The sequence below is a fragment of the Phodopus roborovskii genome, unplaced genomic scaffold (assembly GCF_943737965.1).
Source record: "Phodopus roborovskii unplaced genomic scaffold, PHOROB, whole genome shotgun sequence".
Taxonomy (NCBI): Eukaryota; Metazoa; Chordata; class Mammalia; order Rodentia; family Cricetidae; genus Phodopus; species Phodopus roborovskii.
The window spans coordinates 10,071,351-10,086,532 of NW_026126546.1; the positions used below are offsets into that span (position 1 = coordinate 10,071,351).

At 48.1% G+C, this 15,182-nt stretch overlaps 1 protein-coding gene across 2 annotated transcripts in view; it reads right to left on the bottom strand.

Moving 5' to 3' along the window:
* Positions 1-15,182, bottom strand: part of Limk2 (LIM domain kinase 2) — a 63,148-nt gene that overhangs the window by 42,930 nt on the left and 5,036 nt on the right. For both annotated transcript variants that reach the window (XR_007835517.1, XM_051200376.1), the window contains exon 2: positions 5,049-5,148. Coding sequence is in view for 1 of the 2 variants with exons in the window: in XM_051200376.1 (XP_051056333.1) it covers positions 5,049-5,148 (100 nt within the window). In the remaining variant the exon portion in view is untranslated. The remainder of the gene's footprint in view (positions 1-5,048; positions 5,149-15,182) is intronic.

A 15,182-nucleotide genomic window follows, 5' to 3' on the forward strand; every position in this document is an offset into this window, starting at 1 on the left:
GTCACTTCATAAAGAGCAGTGCAGGATGACGGCATATACTGCCACATCCCAGAGTCTCAAGGGGGAAGAGGAAGGCCCAGGTGTCTGTCCTTACTTCCTTTCTATCATGCAGGCTCCAGCTATTGCCCAACAGCCAGCTTCGGGGACATGCCTGCTCATTGTTTCCTCAGAGATAAACTGGATAAACAAGCTTTCCTGAGATGCCAGCACCAGCAGTAAACAGCAGAGGGCGCAGTTGCTATACAATCTGCCAATCCAGAAGCCCGTGGCAAAAAAAGTTAGCTGCATGCTGTCTTGCATTTGTGAGGGCAAGACATCTTCAAGGTTATCTGACACAAGCAGTGCACGGCCCGCATTACAGACGCAGAAATGAGGGTTAAATGACATACCCATAATTCAGCAATGCCAAGACTCACAACAGCAGAAGTCTGGGTTCAGATCCTGGATGGGCATCTAACTGGCTTGGAGACTTTAGTAGGTAACTCTCATTTCTCTACCTTTATTGCTATTTACATCTGTTAATTTGTTTATTTTGAGACAGGTTCTAACTTGCTAGTATTGAATTCACGATCCTGCTGCCTCTCTGCTCAGATTGCAAGCAGCAGGCGCCATATCTGGCTTGGTCCTGCCTTTTGCTTTTAAGACAAGGTCGTTTATTGTATAGTCTGGCTGCCCTCTGAGGCAGCCTCTCGGGTGCTGAAATTATAGGTTCATATGAACACCCTGAACTGTCTATTTTTTTTAAATAAGGCAAGTAATTCATTTACTGAGTTATCTCCAAGATTAAATAAGACAATGCTTGTAAAATACCCGCCAGTGTCTGGCATGGAGTGTTACTTTGTGGTTCCTAGAGCTGTAAGTAGGATACCACACCTAGATGTAGTAGATAGGGCAATTAATATGGCTTGGCACTTCAGACAGTAGCTGCTGCCAGGCGATCTGTTTCACTACAGTTTCGGATTATCTGTATGCCATTCCCTCACTAGCTTCCTAGGGTCATAAGCTGAGCAAAAACAGCGTGCGCCTGATGAGATGGCCATGGCCTCCAGTGGCCTTAGCCCCTTCCCAGAGCACAGGCTTCTTACAAGACACAGTTCAGTCTGTGCTTGTCATCCTGAGAAAGGAGGCTGGACACTTTCCAGGGCCCTGGGAGTGGTGGATTCTTTTAGTTAATGCGGCTAAAAACCAGATCAAACAACAGCAATTCTGTTGAGGGCCATGAAAGAATAACAGGGCAGCTCCTCCTCCGGGGACCCTGCTCAAAAGGCTGAAAGCCTTCGATGGGAGTGGGTCACCAGAAAACTGAGAGCTAGCTTGTGGTGATGCATTCCCAGAACTCCAGAGGGCTTAGGCAGCAAACTCTCAAATTTGAGGCCAGCTCAAGATGCTTAATGACTAGCCTGGTCAACTTGGTGTCAAGACAAAATTCTAAAAGGGCCAGAGTTGTAGCTCAGTGGTAGAACACCGTGCTCAGTAGATGAGGCCATGGGTTCAAATCCCCAACAATGCAACAACCACAAAATCACCAAGAGGTGGTTAGGGCAGGCAAAGCTAAAGACACTGGGACAGGAAGGATTTCGAGGCCAGCCTGAGTTAACACTGCAAAACTCTCAAAAAAAGGGCTAGAGATTTGGCTCAGCTGGTACAATTCCTGCATGGCTCAATCAGCACAGCATAAACCAGGCATGGTGATACATTCCTGTAGTCGCAGCCCTCAGGAGGGGGCAAAAAGCATCAGAAGTTCAATATTATCCTAGCTACACAATACAACAAGTTCAAAACCAACCTGGGATACGAGACTGTCTTAAAAAGAGGGGGAGATAAACAAGACAGCCAGGTCACCATTCATTAATTCCACGTGCTAACTTCAGCTGCGAACATGAGCTCTGGTTCCTCTCTTGGCCCCAGGAGGCGCTCAGGCCAGGAGCTTTAGAGAGAACAGCTCCAGATTTAGGCTCAATGGCATTCTGCAAAGGAAAGCAGGCCAGAGGCACTCACAGTTTAAATGGGGCTGATGGGAAGGCAGGGAAAAGGAACAGAGGCCGGTCAACCACGGTCAGGCAGATCAGAAGAATCCTGGCCAAGTGCCCAGTGCCCTGAGCAACTTCCGGGAGGCCTGCCAGCTGCACTTCTCTGAACAGGCCCAGGTTTCAGCCTTAAGATGTCCTGGGTACCTGAGAACCTAGGGGAAGGCTCTTGGAGGTGGGACTACAGATGTCACTCCGGATCAAGGTGGAACCCAGTGAGGGAGGGGAGGTTGGACCAATCCCAACAACCTGTTCATTCAATCTAACCTCACCCAGTGTGTGGGGGAGGGGGGGGCGTGCCGCAGGACACGGGACACATGTCCCTTCATTTTCTTTAACCATGGGCCAGCTGGGAAGAGTAGGGCTAGAAGGAAGCCATGAAGAATGAACTCTGAAAAGCACAGAGGGAAGGTCCTGCCCCAGCGGGCCCACACCACATAGTCTAAACTCCACCAGAGCTGCAGGTGAGCTGGGTAGAAAGATCATAAAGGACTGTTCAGGCCCCTTAGCCCCACATTCCCCTTAGCCCAGGTTGCCTCTGAGGTCAAGCAAACTGTCCTTCCCATCCTTGAGCTCTCTGTGGGAGGTCATCATGTCATCCCATTTCTACCGTGAGAAAGTGTGTGAGGTGAGAGATGTTCTCCAGGAGAACCGGTTACAGAGCGACTTCAAGGCAAAGCAGTGGCCAACAGAAGCAGGTGTTTTACCACCCCACCCCCACTCCCGATCTTTGCACCACGGCAGTTCAAAGATGCCCTCTCCAGAAACTCTACGACAGAGGACCAACGGATGTGCAGAGAAGTGAGTGTATTGCACATAACAGAAAGTGACATGTTTTTTATGGGCCAATTATCTACCAAGTACTTTAGGTATCACACTTCATTGATTACCCCCAATGGGCCTGTGAGGTCAGGAATGTTCTTTTCCTTGTTCTCTAAAGGTCAGGGAAGTCACCTTAAACAACATGACACCTTGAAAGCCTCTGACTGAGAATGTGACCACCCCACTCCATAGCTTGCAGCCTTATGTGGTCAACTATGTGCTAACAGGATTTACCTTTCGTCTTTTTCAGGCAGGCTGTTGGTATAGCCCAGGCTTGCCTCAAACTCAGAATCCTCCACCTTAATTTTCTGAGAGCTGGAATGACAGGCATGCCTCCCCGCCCATATATTTCTCCTCACACCCTCACAAGCAAACATCTGCTCAAAACTGCAAAGGGCTCAGGACCTCAGTCTGAAGGCCAGCTCTTGTCATCCTTGGCCTGAGTGACCCTGAGCAGTCTTTTAATCTTCAGTGTGAAGGGCCTACAGATGTAGCAGGTGGTCTCTTCCAGTCATCTGAAGTAACAAGGACTAGCTAGGTGTGGTGGCATATACCTTTAGTCAGAAGCCAGCCTGGTCTATAGGGCGAGTTCTAGAACAGCCAAGGCTACACAGAGAAACCCTGTCTCAATCCCCACCTGAAGGAAGGAAGGAAGGAAGGAAGGAAGGAAGGAAGGAAGGAAGGAAGGAAGGCAAGCAAATAAAGGCTAGCATGTTCGATCATGCTCTGCTGGTCTGACCATAAATGAGGATAGGAATGTAAGCAGGGACAGGTGTAATTGTGTCAACAAAGCAAGGCTGGGCCTCAGCTATAAAATGAAGGGCTTTTCCTACAAGTCCCTTAAGGCTCTGCTGATCACTGCTTCTAACATATAAAACAGCCCAGAAAAAGCAGAATCCACTTCCCCAGGAGTAGAGTGAGGAGTAGGAGTCAAGGTAATCAGAACCACAAACAAAATAAGAAGTCTGGGTTGGAGCTAAACGGGCAGGAAAACGATGGTCCCTCTCCAGCTCTTTCAGCGGCCAAATCTCTCCAGGCAAACCCCCACCTTGAACTTGGGAGAGTGGAGAGAGGCAAGGGCTTAAAGGTTCACTAGATTATTTGACACCAGCTTTGCACAGAGAGCTGTGTGGGAGTCGTAATCCATAGGATGAGGTCTCTGTGTATGTCTATCTCATTCTCAGGACATGAGCCTAGGGGAGACACATTCCCACCCCGCCTCCAGAGGGGATAGTACCTCAGTCCACTAATTCAGAATGACTGTGGGCTAGAACTGTTGTTTGTAAAGACAGTTCCTCACCCTGACAGGAGACCAGTGCTCAGTGGGTGCCTACTGCACACTGGGAACATCTCTATTTCCAGGTAACTGAGCCCCAGAAAGCAGGAATAAATGTGGCTTTATTTGTTTGTTTGTTTGTTGTGTATGTGTGTATGTGCAGGTACACAAGCCATGACCTGTATGAGAAGTCAGAGGACAGAGTTGGCTCTCTCCTTCCACCACAAGGGCCCAAGGGCGGAACCCAGACAGCCATGTTTGGTGGCAAGTGCCTTCTCACCTGCCCTGGTACTGTCATTTTAAGAAACTGAGCGGCTTCTCAACAATAATCCGGAAGTGATGATAAATCAGTCATGAAAAGGAGGGTCACTGGGGCTGGAGAGCTGCTCAGAGGTTAAGAGCAGTGGCTGCTCTTCCAGAGGACCCAGGTTCAATTCCCAGCACTCACATGGCAGCTCACACCTGTCTGTAACTCCAGTTTCAGGGGGTCTGACATCTTCACACAGACAAAACATGACTGCATGGAAAAAAAAAATTATTTAAAAAAAAAAAAGGAGGGCCAAGGGAGGCACCTGTGGGGGAAGAGGCGACACTTCCAGCCACCATGAAACGCCACGAGGCACCTTCATAACCTGTGTGTGGCCTGGAGGACAGTCATTGTTTCTGGCCTATTCCCACACCCCAACGTGAGGGGTTGGAGAAACCCTGTAATAGCACGCTCACCTCTCCCTCCAGCTGCAGGTGACTCATCTGTGGTCCCTGCCCTTTAACCCGGCCTGGGGGAGGGGGGTTCTTCCTAGGCGAGTTCCTCTCCCTGCCCCTGAAGCCCACCGAGATTCAAGTTATCTGCTTGTGCTCTTTAGAACCTAAAAACAGTGCAGGGGCCACAGTAAATGGTAAGGACAGGAGAGCGACGCACTCACCGGAAGCAGGAGCTGTGCCAGGCTTCACTGGTCGTCCTGTACAGTCTCTGGCTCAGAGGAACGTAGCCCCCGCAGCCCCGGCACCTCCAGGCTTCTTCACCTGAACACAAACCAAGACGGTCAGTCCCTGAGGAGCGGGAAGCCAAGGCACAGAATTTCAGCCATTTGGAATAGGGCCGAGTTAACAGAAGCTCCCACGGAAGGGATTAGGCCCTGGTCCTTCCTGTTCAGTCTGATAAACACCTGGCCGGCCTCGGCCCACCATCACTCTAGGGAAGGGGATTTCTGGCTTCAAAAGTAATCTCAAGTAAAAAAAAAAAAAAAAAAAAAAGGTTCTGGGGCTGGAGAGGTGGCTCAAGCTTTTAGGAGCACTGGCCACTCTTCCAAAGGATCTGGGTTCAATGCCCACAACCCACATGGCAGTTTATAACTGTTCCAGGGAATGTGACATCCTCATACCGATATACATGCAGGCAGAACCCCAAAGTACATTAAATAAACAAAGCTTTAAAAAAAATGGTTCTGATTGTGCGGTGAGGTGGCTCAGCAGGTAAATGGCACTTGCCGGATGACCTGGGACCCAACTCCTGCTAGTCGTCCTCGGTCACACATGTCAGTGTGTGTACTAAATATTAGTATTACTCTTTTCTATCAAATACTGTAAAGCTTTTATGACAAGGAATTCAAATCTTTTTGTCTCTTCCACCTCGTCAAACCTTTATACATAAGTTTCAGTTCCCCCATCTGGTGAAACCATTGTTTGTATTGAGACCCTGCTGCATTCTTGGAACTAAGTGACTTCAGGGGCCAGCTCCGTCCTGGCTGTCCTCTGCTGCAATTCATTCCCCAGCCAATGGGGAAAAGACACGGAACCTATGTCAGAATAAAAGCCAAGTGAGCTGCCCGTCTTCCCATGTGGGCAGCGCCCTTTCCTGAAAACATGCACACACAGTACATGAAACTGTGACCTAAATGACTGCTTCTTTCTCTCCTTTCCCCCCTTTCAAGACAGGGTTTCTCCATAGCCTTGGCTGACTTAGAACTCACGCTGTAGACCAGGCTAGCCTCAAACGCACAGAGATCTGCCCGCCTCTACCTCCTGAGTGCTGGGGTTAAAGGTGTGCGCCGCCACATCTGGCCTGTTCTTTTTAACTAATATAAAACCAGCCTTTTAGGCAAGCGTTATAGTACATGTCTATAATTTCAGGGCGAGCAGGACTAGTGAGTCAGGGAGGCCATTCTGGGCTGCACAGTAAGACCACGTCTCAACAACAACAAAACTACTAACCTAGGGCTGGCAAGAGCACACTGGGTAAGACACTTGCCGTCAAGTGGGTGAGCTGAGTTTGACCCCTGTGACCCTCATGGTAGAAGGAGAGAACTGACTCCCTTAAGTTGCCCTCTGGCCTTCACACTCCGTTCAGGGCACCGTGGCATAGGAGCCCTCTCCACACACAAATAACTGTAAAAAAAAAAAAAAAAAACAAAAACCAAACCAACCAACCAAACAAACAAAAAAACTCCCAAACCTAAAACCCAAGTGTACTAACAAACAACAAAATCCACCATTTTTCCCCCCTAGAGTTTTTAACCTTTGCTTTTATCAGTAGAAGTGAAAAGGGCCCCCCTCCCTCCCATGACTGTTCCCAGCTAGTACGCAGAACCTCTCTGTTCAGGCTTACACACTGCCTATCACCTGGTTGGGGAGTTCATTTCAGCAACATCACTGGTCCTCTGCACAGAGCACAGGATGGAGGTGGATGGACACACGGCCTCTGCTGCTTAGAGAGCAAGTCCATTGGAAAAGAAATACCCTCCCGTGTTTTAACTTTCTGCTTCCAAGGTGGAGCCTTTCAGAGGTAGAGCTGCTGTCTTGGTTTGGTGACAGAAGACCAAGAACCCAATGCCAAGAACTACGACTGCTTTCACAGATCCAACCGGGTTTTATTCTTAGACAATCTTGCACTCTTTTAACAGAGGAAGGAAGAACTGATGCTGAGGGCTGTGTGCGTGCACGCTTGTATGTGAGTGCATGCTTGTATGTGCGTGCACGCATGTATGTGTGTGCACGTGTATGAGAGGCACACTGACTATTTAAAGGGGTCTGACCTCTACTCTATTCCACCGTGTTAATCCTGTTCATTAGAATGAGGGGCTGAAGTCTCTGTAGAGGAACTGGAACCTTGAGCAGAACCTCAAAAGCTGGAGAAGATTTCCAAAGATGGAGAAAGAATGTTGCAGGGCCGTGTGGGTTAAAAATCGGCATAGGCTGGTTTTTGATCCTCCAAAACAGAGGAAACCTAAACAAAACACAGCACTCTTGGTGTGGCAAATGCCAGCTTCTTGAAACAAGATAGGCAGCTGAAATCAAGCTGTGGTACCTAACTCAAGCCTAGAAACAGGGTCAAGGTTGTTACAGGACTCCCCTGTGCACTGTGTATGCAGCTTTGTTCTGTCTGGGTAACTCCAGACCGCCACAGGCTCAGGGGCCATGAAGACAAAGCAAGGCTCCAGGGACTTCAGGGCTGCTCAGTACTATGGGGGCAGCCAGGGTATGGGCTGTCTCCTTTGTACCCCAGAGGAGAGTTAAATGAGCCGTCAGGATTTGAAACTCACTCCTCTCCACTACTTCCTCAGCGTAGGGACATCTAAATGCCCATCACTCATTTTCCTTTCTTTTCCTGTGGTCCTGGGGTTTGTTCCAAGGCCTTGTTTGTGCGCACTAAGCAAACACTCTGCTGCTGATATATTACTATTCCTCTTCTCTCTCTCTCTCTTTGGTTTTTTGAGACAGGGTTTCTCTGTGTAGCCCAAGCTGTCCTGGGACTCAACCTTAGACTAGGCTGTCCTCGAACTCACACAGATCCGCCTGCCTCTGCCTCCTGGGTGCTGGGATTAAAGGTGTGCGCCCCCCACCACCAACCCCACTGTAGTGTAGCTAGCGCTTCTCTTTTTGGATAGAATCTTACTACAATGCCCAAACTGGTCTTCAACCCACTCTGTAGCACAACTGGGCCTTGGGCTTGCCCATCTACCTGCCTCACTTTTACCATTAGCCAGGGTTACAGGCCTGTGCCATTATCAGCTTAGCTCATCAACAATCCTTCCTCAAGCAGAAGGGTTTTGTTTTGTTTTGAGACAGCCCTGGCTGGCCTGGAACTCACAGATCTTCTTCCATCTGCTTCCTGACTACTGAGATTAAAGGATTATACTAAAATAGTTTTATTATTATTATGTTATGTTGTACAATGTATATGCATTTGGGTGTGCATGCATGCATGTGTGTCAGAATAGTAGTACATATACCGTCTTTCTTCAAAACTACAAAGTAAAAGTTATTTATTTATATTTTATGAGCACTGATGTTTTGCCTGCATGTATGTCTATGTGAAGGTGTTGGATCCACTGAAACTGGAGTTACAGGCAGGGGAATTGAACTCAGGTCCTTCAGAAGAGCAGCCATGTTTCCAGCCCCCAAATTGAAAGGTTTTTACTTTACTCATTTAAAGTAGGCCCTGAAGGTGAGGATGTAATTATATCACTGGACCCAAGATAAATGATAAGTGGTGTCTATTGGGGAACAATTACACAGAAAAATACAAAGACCCACTGGAGGATTTCCCTGCTCTTCCTACTGGATCTGCTGACCCACCAGAAGAAGTGCATCAAAGAAAGCCCCACATCAAGCTCTTCTCTTTCCACTTCATCCAACTGAAACCACACCCAAAGGGGTGTGGTCACCGGTACAGGTCCACAGACCAGATGCTTAGGAGGCCCAGGCCAGGTTAGACATTGAGCCAGATGATGAATCAGATGATGGTGTGTTGAGGATCAAACCCAGGGTCTCACGAAGGCTCTATGACTAAGCCAGTGAGAGGGACTTTACATATACCATATTTATTGTGTGTGTGATGTGTGCGCTTGCCTGTGTGGGCATGGCAGGAGAGGACCTTTATGGAGGACCGAGGACAACTTAGCAGTAGCTCTGTCCTTCCATTATGGGTTCCCTGGATGGAAATGAGAGGGGGTATGATGAATTCAACAACACCTTGGCTCTGAATGCACGATGTCTGTTTCCAAAACTCAGAGCTTTCCATTTACTGCCACTTCATGGTGAGCCGGCCCTATTTTCTTCAGTCTTGAGAAATCTCAAACACACATGTACAAAACTTAGGTCGGCTTCTGCTCAGTTAAAACCAGACTGACCCCTAAGGCCCTCTTCCCATAGATACAGGCTCCGCCCTAAGTGTCTCGGGTCCTTCCGCTCTCTACCCTGCGTCTCTATCCTTCACACCTCACCCATACTCCAGGCTACCTCAGCTCCAGGTCAGACTTTTTTGTCCAGTGCCTGCGGGGAAAAGCTGGGCTGTCTGACAAGGCCCTCTGTTCTAGATCCCTACCCTACTTCTATGAAGATACATTCTTTCAGTTATTGCCTAGCTGCCACTCCCCCACACAGGCTCCTTTCCATTGTCATTTAAATAAGCAAGTCCTTCCTAAGAAAAACAGTAGCCACTCCCACATTTATGAAAAAAGCCGTCCACACCTCTCAGCACTCACTTCCTCCCTCCCCCAACCACCTGTCATTTCTCCGAAACTGCCTCACCAAGTGGCCGCTTATTGATTGCTACATTCAATGGATCCTCTTCAGGCCATTCTTTGAGCACATATTTATTCCATGCCAGCTACGCCTCCTGCCCGTGTTTAGAGCACTGCCCTCAAACAGCCTGATTGTGTTTATAACTGGGGCAGTGGCTTGGAGGCGTAGGGAATTCAGAACTGGTTAAACAGGAGGGCAAAAGGATTCCCTGAAGAAGTAATTTCCAAACTGAGCTCTGAGGAAAATATAAACTAACTGGGAAGATAATGTTAGAGATGGGAACCAGGTGACACAAAAATTTACACAGGATTAAAGTTGGCTATTGTTGACTTTAAAGGACTAGAGGTAAACTTTTATGTAAAGAATTTATAGGGCTAGGGCTATACTGGTTCAGCTGACAGAGTGTTTGCCAATCACCGAAACGCCCTAGGTTCAATCCCCACATAAACCGGACCAGGTGACAGATGTGGTAGCCCGTAACCTTGATTGGATCCAAGAGGGTCAGAAGTTCAAGGTCATTCTTAACTACACAGGGACTTGGCACTCGACATGGCATACTAAGCTCAAGGCTCAAGACGGAGGAGGAGGCTTTTACAAGGTGATCCTAAAGAAACTAATGAGCCTCATGGCTCTTTACAAAGGGGAGCCTAGATATGAGATATTCTAAGGGCTTGGGAGATGGCTCAGTGGTTAAGAGATGTTCTGAATTCCTGCCCCATTGTTCACATGGAAACCTTTTCCATCTCTCCACTTAAGCAAGCAGGTTTTTGTTTTATTTTGTTTTTTGATGCCTCCAAAAGCATGGCTAGTTTCACTTGTCTACACTCATTGATACAATCTGTTCTTTAATTATATTTTCCTGTGCACAATTCTGCCTCTCCTAGCCCCTTACTCCCAGCTTTAAGGGGTAAATGTTGTTTCTTGGCCCCCTTTCCTCCAGGGTCTTGCACAGGTCTGGCACAGGACGGACAGTATTTTGGTAGCAAATCCACTTGGAAGGTTGGACCTAACTGCCCATAAAATTACCAAAGTAGAACTCAAAAGGTCAGCGGGTGACTTCTGAAACGGTATCCTGGCTCACAGGACAGCCACCTATATATGGAAAAGTCCCCTGTGAATGGACCTGACCTCGGTTTGTTTCTAGATTATACCACTGGGGACGGAGATGGCTCAGCGAGTAAAAACACCTGCCCTGCACACCTGACAACCTAAGTTTGAGTTTAATCCTGCAACTCCCAGGGTGAGATGGGAACCAGAGACAAGCTCACAGCAACAAGAGACCCTGTCTCAAAACAACACTCTGACCTGCACATGCTGCACTGTGGCATTCATAAGCCGGCATTCACATACACGCACACGGGTATCAAGTTAAAATATATAGGTATGTATGTATGTATGTATGTATGTATACACACATGTACCTTTTCCATTAGATAATATCTGAACAAATACATACACCCAGAATGCCCGCCCCCTTCCTCCCTCCTCCCAGTGTCCTCATTGCACAGAACTCTCTTGGCCTCTTTAGCCCCTTAGAGTCCTGCAAACAATGATCCCAATTCTCTTGCAACCTTGAGTTCAGGAAACACAAGGAAAATGTGATAGTGTGTAGTCTTAAGTCCTGTGAGGCCCAGCACCCACATGACGGTCCACAATCACCTCTAACTCCAGTTCCAGAGGCTCCAAAGCTCTCTGCTCGTTTCCACTAGTGTTAGGCACACATGGTACACAGATACACATGAAGACAAAAACATGCACATAAAATGCATTTAAAACAAAACAAAATGTGCACGCCTTTACTCCCAGGCTGGTTTCTGTGAGTTCAAGTCCAGCCTGTCCTACAAAGTGAGTTCCAGGGCAGCCAGGGATGTCACACAGAGAAACTCTGTCTCGAAAAACCAAACCAAACAAGCAAAAAACTCACCAAAAACTGAAAACCAAAAACCAAAATAAGAGATAGAAAGACAGGACTCACTAGGTAGTTCAGAGTATGCGGGAACTCTCTATGGAGAGCTGGTTGGCCTTGAAGGGGATCTCTGTCTCCTCCTAAGAGTACCACCAAACCCAGCCAGTCTGCTGCTTTTAAGAAGTGATGGGGGGGGGGTGGTAGTGGTGCTGGAGAGATGACTCAGGTTAAGAGCACTGGCTATTTTTCCAGAGGTCCTGAGTTCAATTCCCAGCAACCCCATGGTGGCTCACAACCACCTGTAATGAGATCTGGCGCCCTCTTCTGACCTGCAGGCATGCATGCTGGGAAAGCACTGTATTTATAAACAAACCTTTAAAAGAAGAAGTGATCAGATGGTTGGTGGTGGTGGCGCCTTTGATCCCAGCACTCAGGAGGCAGAGGCAGCCTGACCTACAGTGTAAATTCCAGGCCAGGCAGGACAATAGAGAGAAAATAAACAAACGGCTTATTATAAGGGTCCCTGCCTTCAAGACTTTTTCAGTCTTGTTACAAAATAGTTTTGCTTTCAATAGGCGTCTCTTTCCCAATGTAACTGATAATGTGACTCAAACAGATCTGTGACTCCAGTGGAGCAGGCATTAGGACATCAGAATGGCTGAGGTTGGGAGGACTTTATTTCCTTATTTAGACACAAGGTCTAGGTACATTGTCTGGGCTGGCCTAGAACTCATGACCCCCTGCTTCAGCTTCTCAAGCAGCTGGGGATACAGGCATGCCATGCTTCCAGAAGAGAACTTTAAAGTACTCTAATTTCATCATTTAATCTTTCTAAAAGACACATGGACTTGGGGGAGAAGGGTGGTTCCTAGCCATCACAACACTCCCAGAAGCTGGTCCCACATGGACCTGAGCCCATAGCCAAAGGCCACTGCCTGCATTTTATCATCTGAGACTTGCTCAGACCACAGCCATTCAGTGGGAGGGTTTGGGGGGAGGGGATGTGCCCCAGCCCAGAGCCACTACCTCAAACCCTAGCAGTCTCTTCAGATTAGACCCCAGGCATCAGGCTGGTGGGGAATCTGCAAGCATAGGGAGAGACCCTGATGCCTGAATGGACACGTACAAAGCCCAGCCTTTCATCTGAAAACAAAACAAACCCCATTGAACTGTCTCATGTTCCACCTGACAATGAGAACCAGGAACAAAATGCAGTCAATTCGGGCAGCTTGAAACACGTACGGTAACTGCTGGACCCTTCTGGGAACGGGCAGATCAGGTGTATAAACCCCATCTGTTCTGGGTCAAAGCAGGGAGCTGACGGGCAGGGCAGGGCAGCAGCTACTGGGAACGGTCAAAGGAAAAGGACCTCACTTAATGAAGTAACTGCCTGCAAGCCTGGAAGCAACCATTACCATCTTCCGACATTCTGCCGGCATCCCAAACCTCTTCTTCCTCACCAAGTGCCACCAAAGGGAGGGTCTCACTGTACAACATTAGATAGATGGGTTTAAATTGCATTTCTCTAGACCTTAGGTTCTTTTCTGTCCAAGAAGGGCTCCTTCCAGCCCGGAGAGCCTGTGATAGGAAACCCGGCCTCTCACCTCTGGGTTGCAGAAGCCTGGGGTAGTAAGTGTCTTCCTTGCTGTGCTTTCTTTCTCTTTGGAGTCTATTTGTGAGGGTCAAGGGTAAGAACTGAAACTAAGAGTTGGGTTCAAGGGCTAGAGAGGTGGCTCAGGGGTTCAAAGCACTTGTGGCTCTTCCAGAGGATGTGGGTTATGTTCTCAGCACCCACGTCAGGTGACTCACCTCCCTGTAACACCAGCTTCAGGGCATCTCCACAGGCGCCCACGAGCATATGGCAACACATATACGCATGAAATTTTTAAAAAGATTTTTCTATTTCATATGTATGAGTGTTTTGCCCGCATGCGTGTAAGTGCTGATGTGTGCCTGACATCCATGAAGATCAGAAAAGGCATCGGATCCCCGGGCACTGATGATTGTAAACTGTCACGTAGGTGTTGGGACTTGAACCTAGGTCCGCTAGAAGAGCAACAAGTGCCCTTAACCACTGAGCCATCTCTCAAGCCCCATAATGTAACATTTACATTAAAAGAGAAAAAGGCCAGCAAGATGGCTCAGCCAAAAAAGGTGCTTGCTGCTAAGAGTTAGATCTCTTCAGTCTACATGGTACAAGGGCAGAACTGACATCCACAGGTTGTCCTCTGACCTACACACACTCCGCACTTGTGTTGTGGCGTATGAGCCATCAACACCACCACCCCCGTAAACAGGAGAGATGGCTCAGCACCCATAGGATTCAGCTTTGATTCCTAGCATCCGTACAGTGGCCAACAACTTCTTATAACTATAGTTCCAGGGGCCCTGATGCCCCCTGGCGGCTACAAGCATACCCATACACCCATACACGTAAAGCAAAATAAAAACATTTAAACTAAATAAAAACCTGGATTGAAAGCCTGGCTCTATTCCTGTGTCCTTGAACAAATTACTACCCTGAGCCTCTCTCCTAAGTTTTGTTTGTTTTTGATTTAAGACAAGGTCTCATGTATGATATATATATATATAGTGTGTGTGTCTAGTGAGTACCGAAGCCAAAGGAGGGTATGGAATCCCCTGAACTGGAGCTACAGATAGCTGTGAGCTGCCATGTGGGTGCTGTAACAGAACCTGAGTCCTCTGCAAGAGTAGCAAGTGCTCTTAACTATTGAGCCAGTCTTTCTTTGCTCATTTCTGCTTCTCTCTCTCCCAGGACAGGGTTTCTCTGTGTAGCCCTGGCTGTCCCTGGAACTCATTCTGTAGACCAGGCTAGCCTCAAACTCACAGAGATCCACCTGCCTCTGCCTTCCCAGTGTGGAGATTAAAGGCGTGCGCCACCACTGCCCAGCAACCTCTGCTCATTTTTGTTTTTCGAGACAGGGTTTCTCTGTATTGTTTTGGAGCCTGTGTCCTGGAACTAGCTCTTATAGGCCAGGCTGGCCTCGAACTCAGAGATTCACCTGCCTCTGCCTCCTGAGTGCTGGGATTAAAGGCATGGGCCATCACTGCCCAGCACCCCTCTGCTCATTTTTAAGGAGGCTAAAAAAAGTTACCACCTTACAGGACTAACCAGAAGATTAAAAGGAGTAATGGCTGTGTAAATACCTCCGGGGTGCCTGGCCCTAAACTGGATCTGTCTGTGAGTTACTTTTCTTCCTCTCTGCAAGCATGTCCAGGGGTTAGCCAGGGGAAAGGTGGAGCTGAGTAGAGCAGCTTCCAAAATCCAAAAAGAATGTTTTCAAAACAAGTCCTAACCTTGGTCTGTCTCAGCATGTGCAAGGCACAGAGCAGGCCACTAACAAGTAGGGGGTTGGTGAGTACTCGCTGGGTGAAGGACAAGGACATGAAGAACAGAAGTCAGGGATAAGTCAGGTCTGGGGACAGGGTGAACTACGCACACAGTTACAGCCTGCACTGTAGACAGGCAAGTGGCTGGCTGTCGGGCTCCTGCTTCATTCCCTGTGAGTAGGCATTTTCTTATCTGGGGAGGCCTGCAACGGATCTCTTATCAGAGAACCCCAGTTACTCAATTCACAATGTCTCATTCAGCAGTTCCCTACTCATT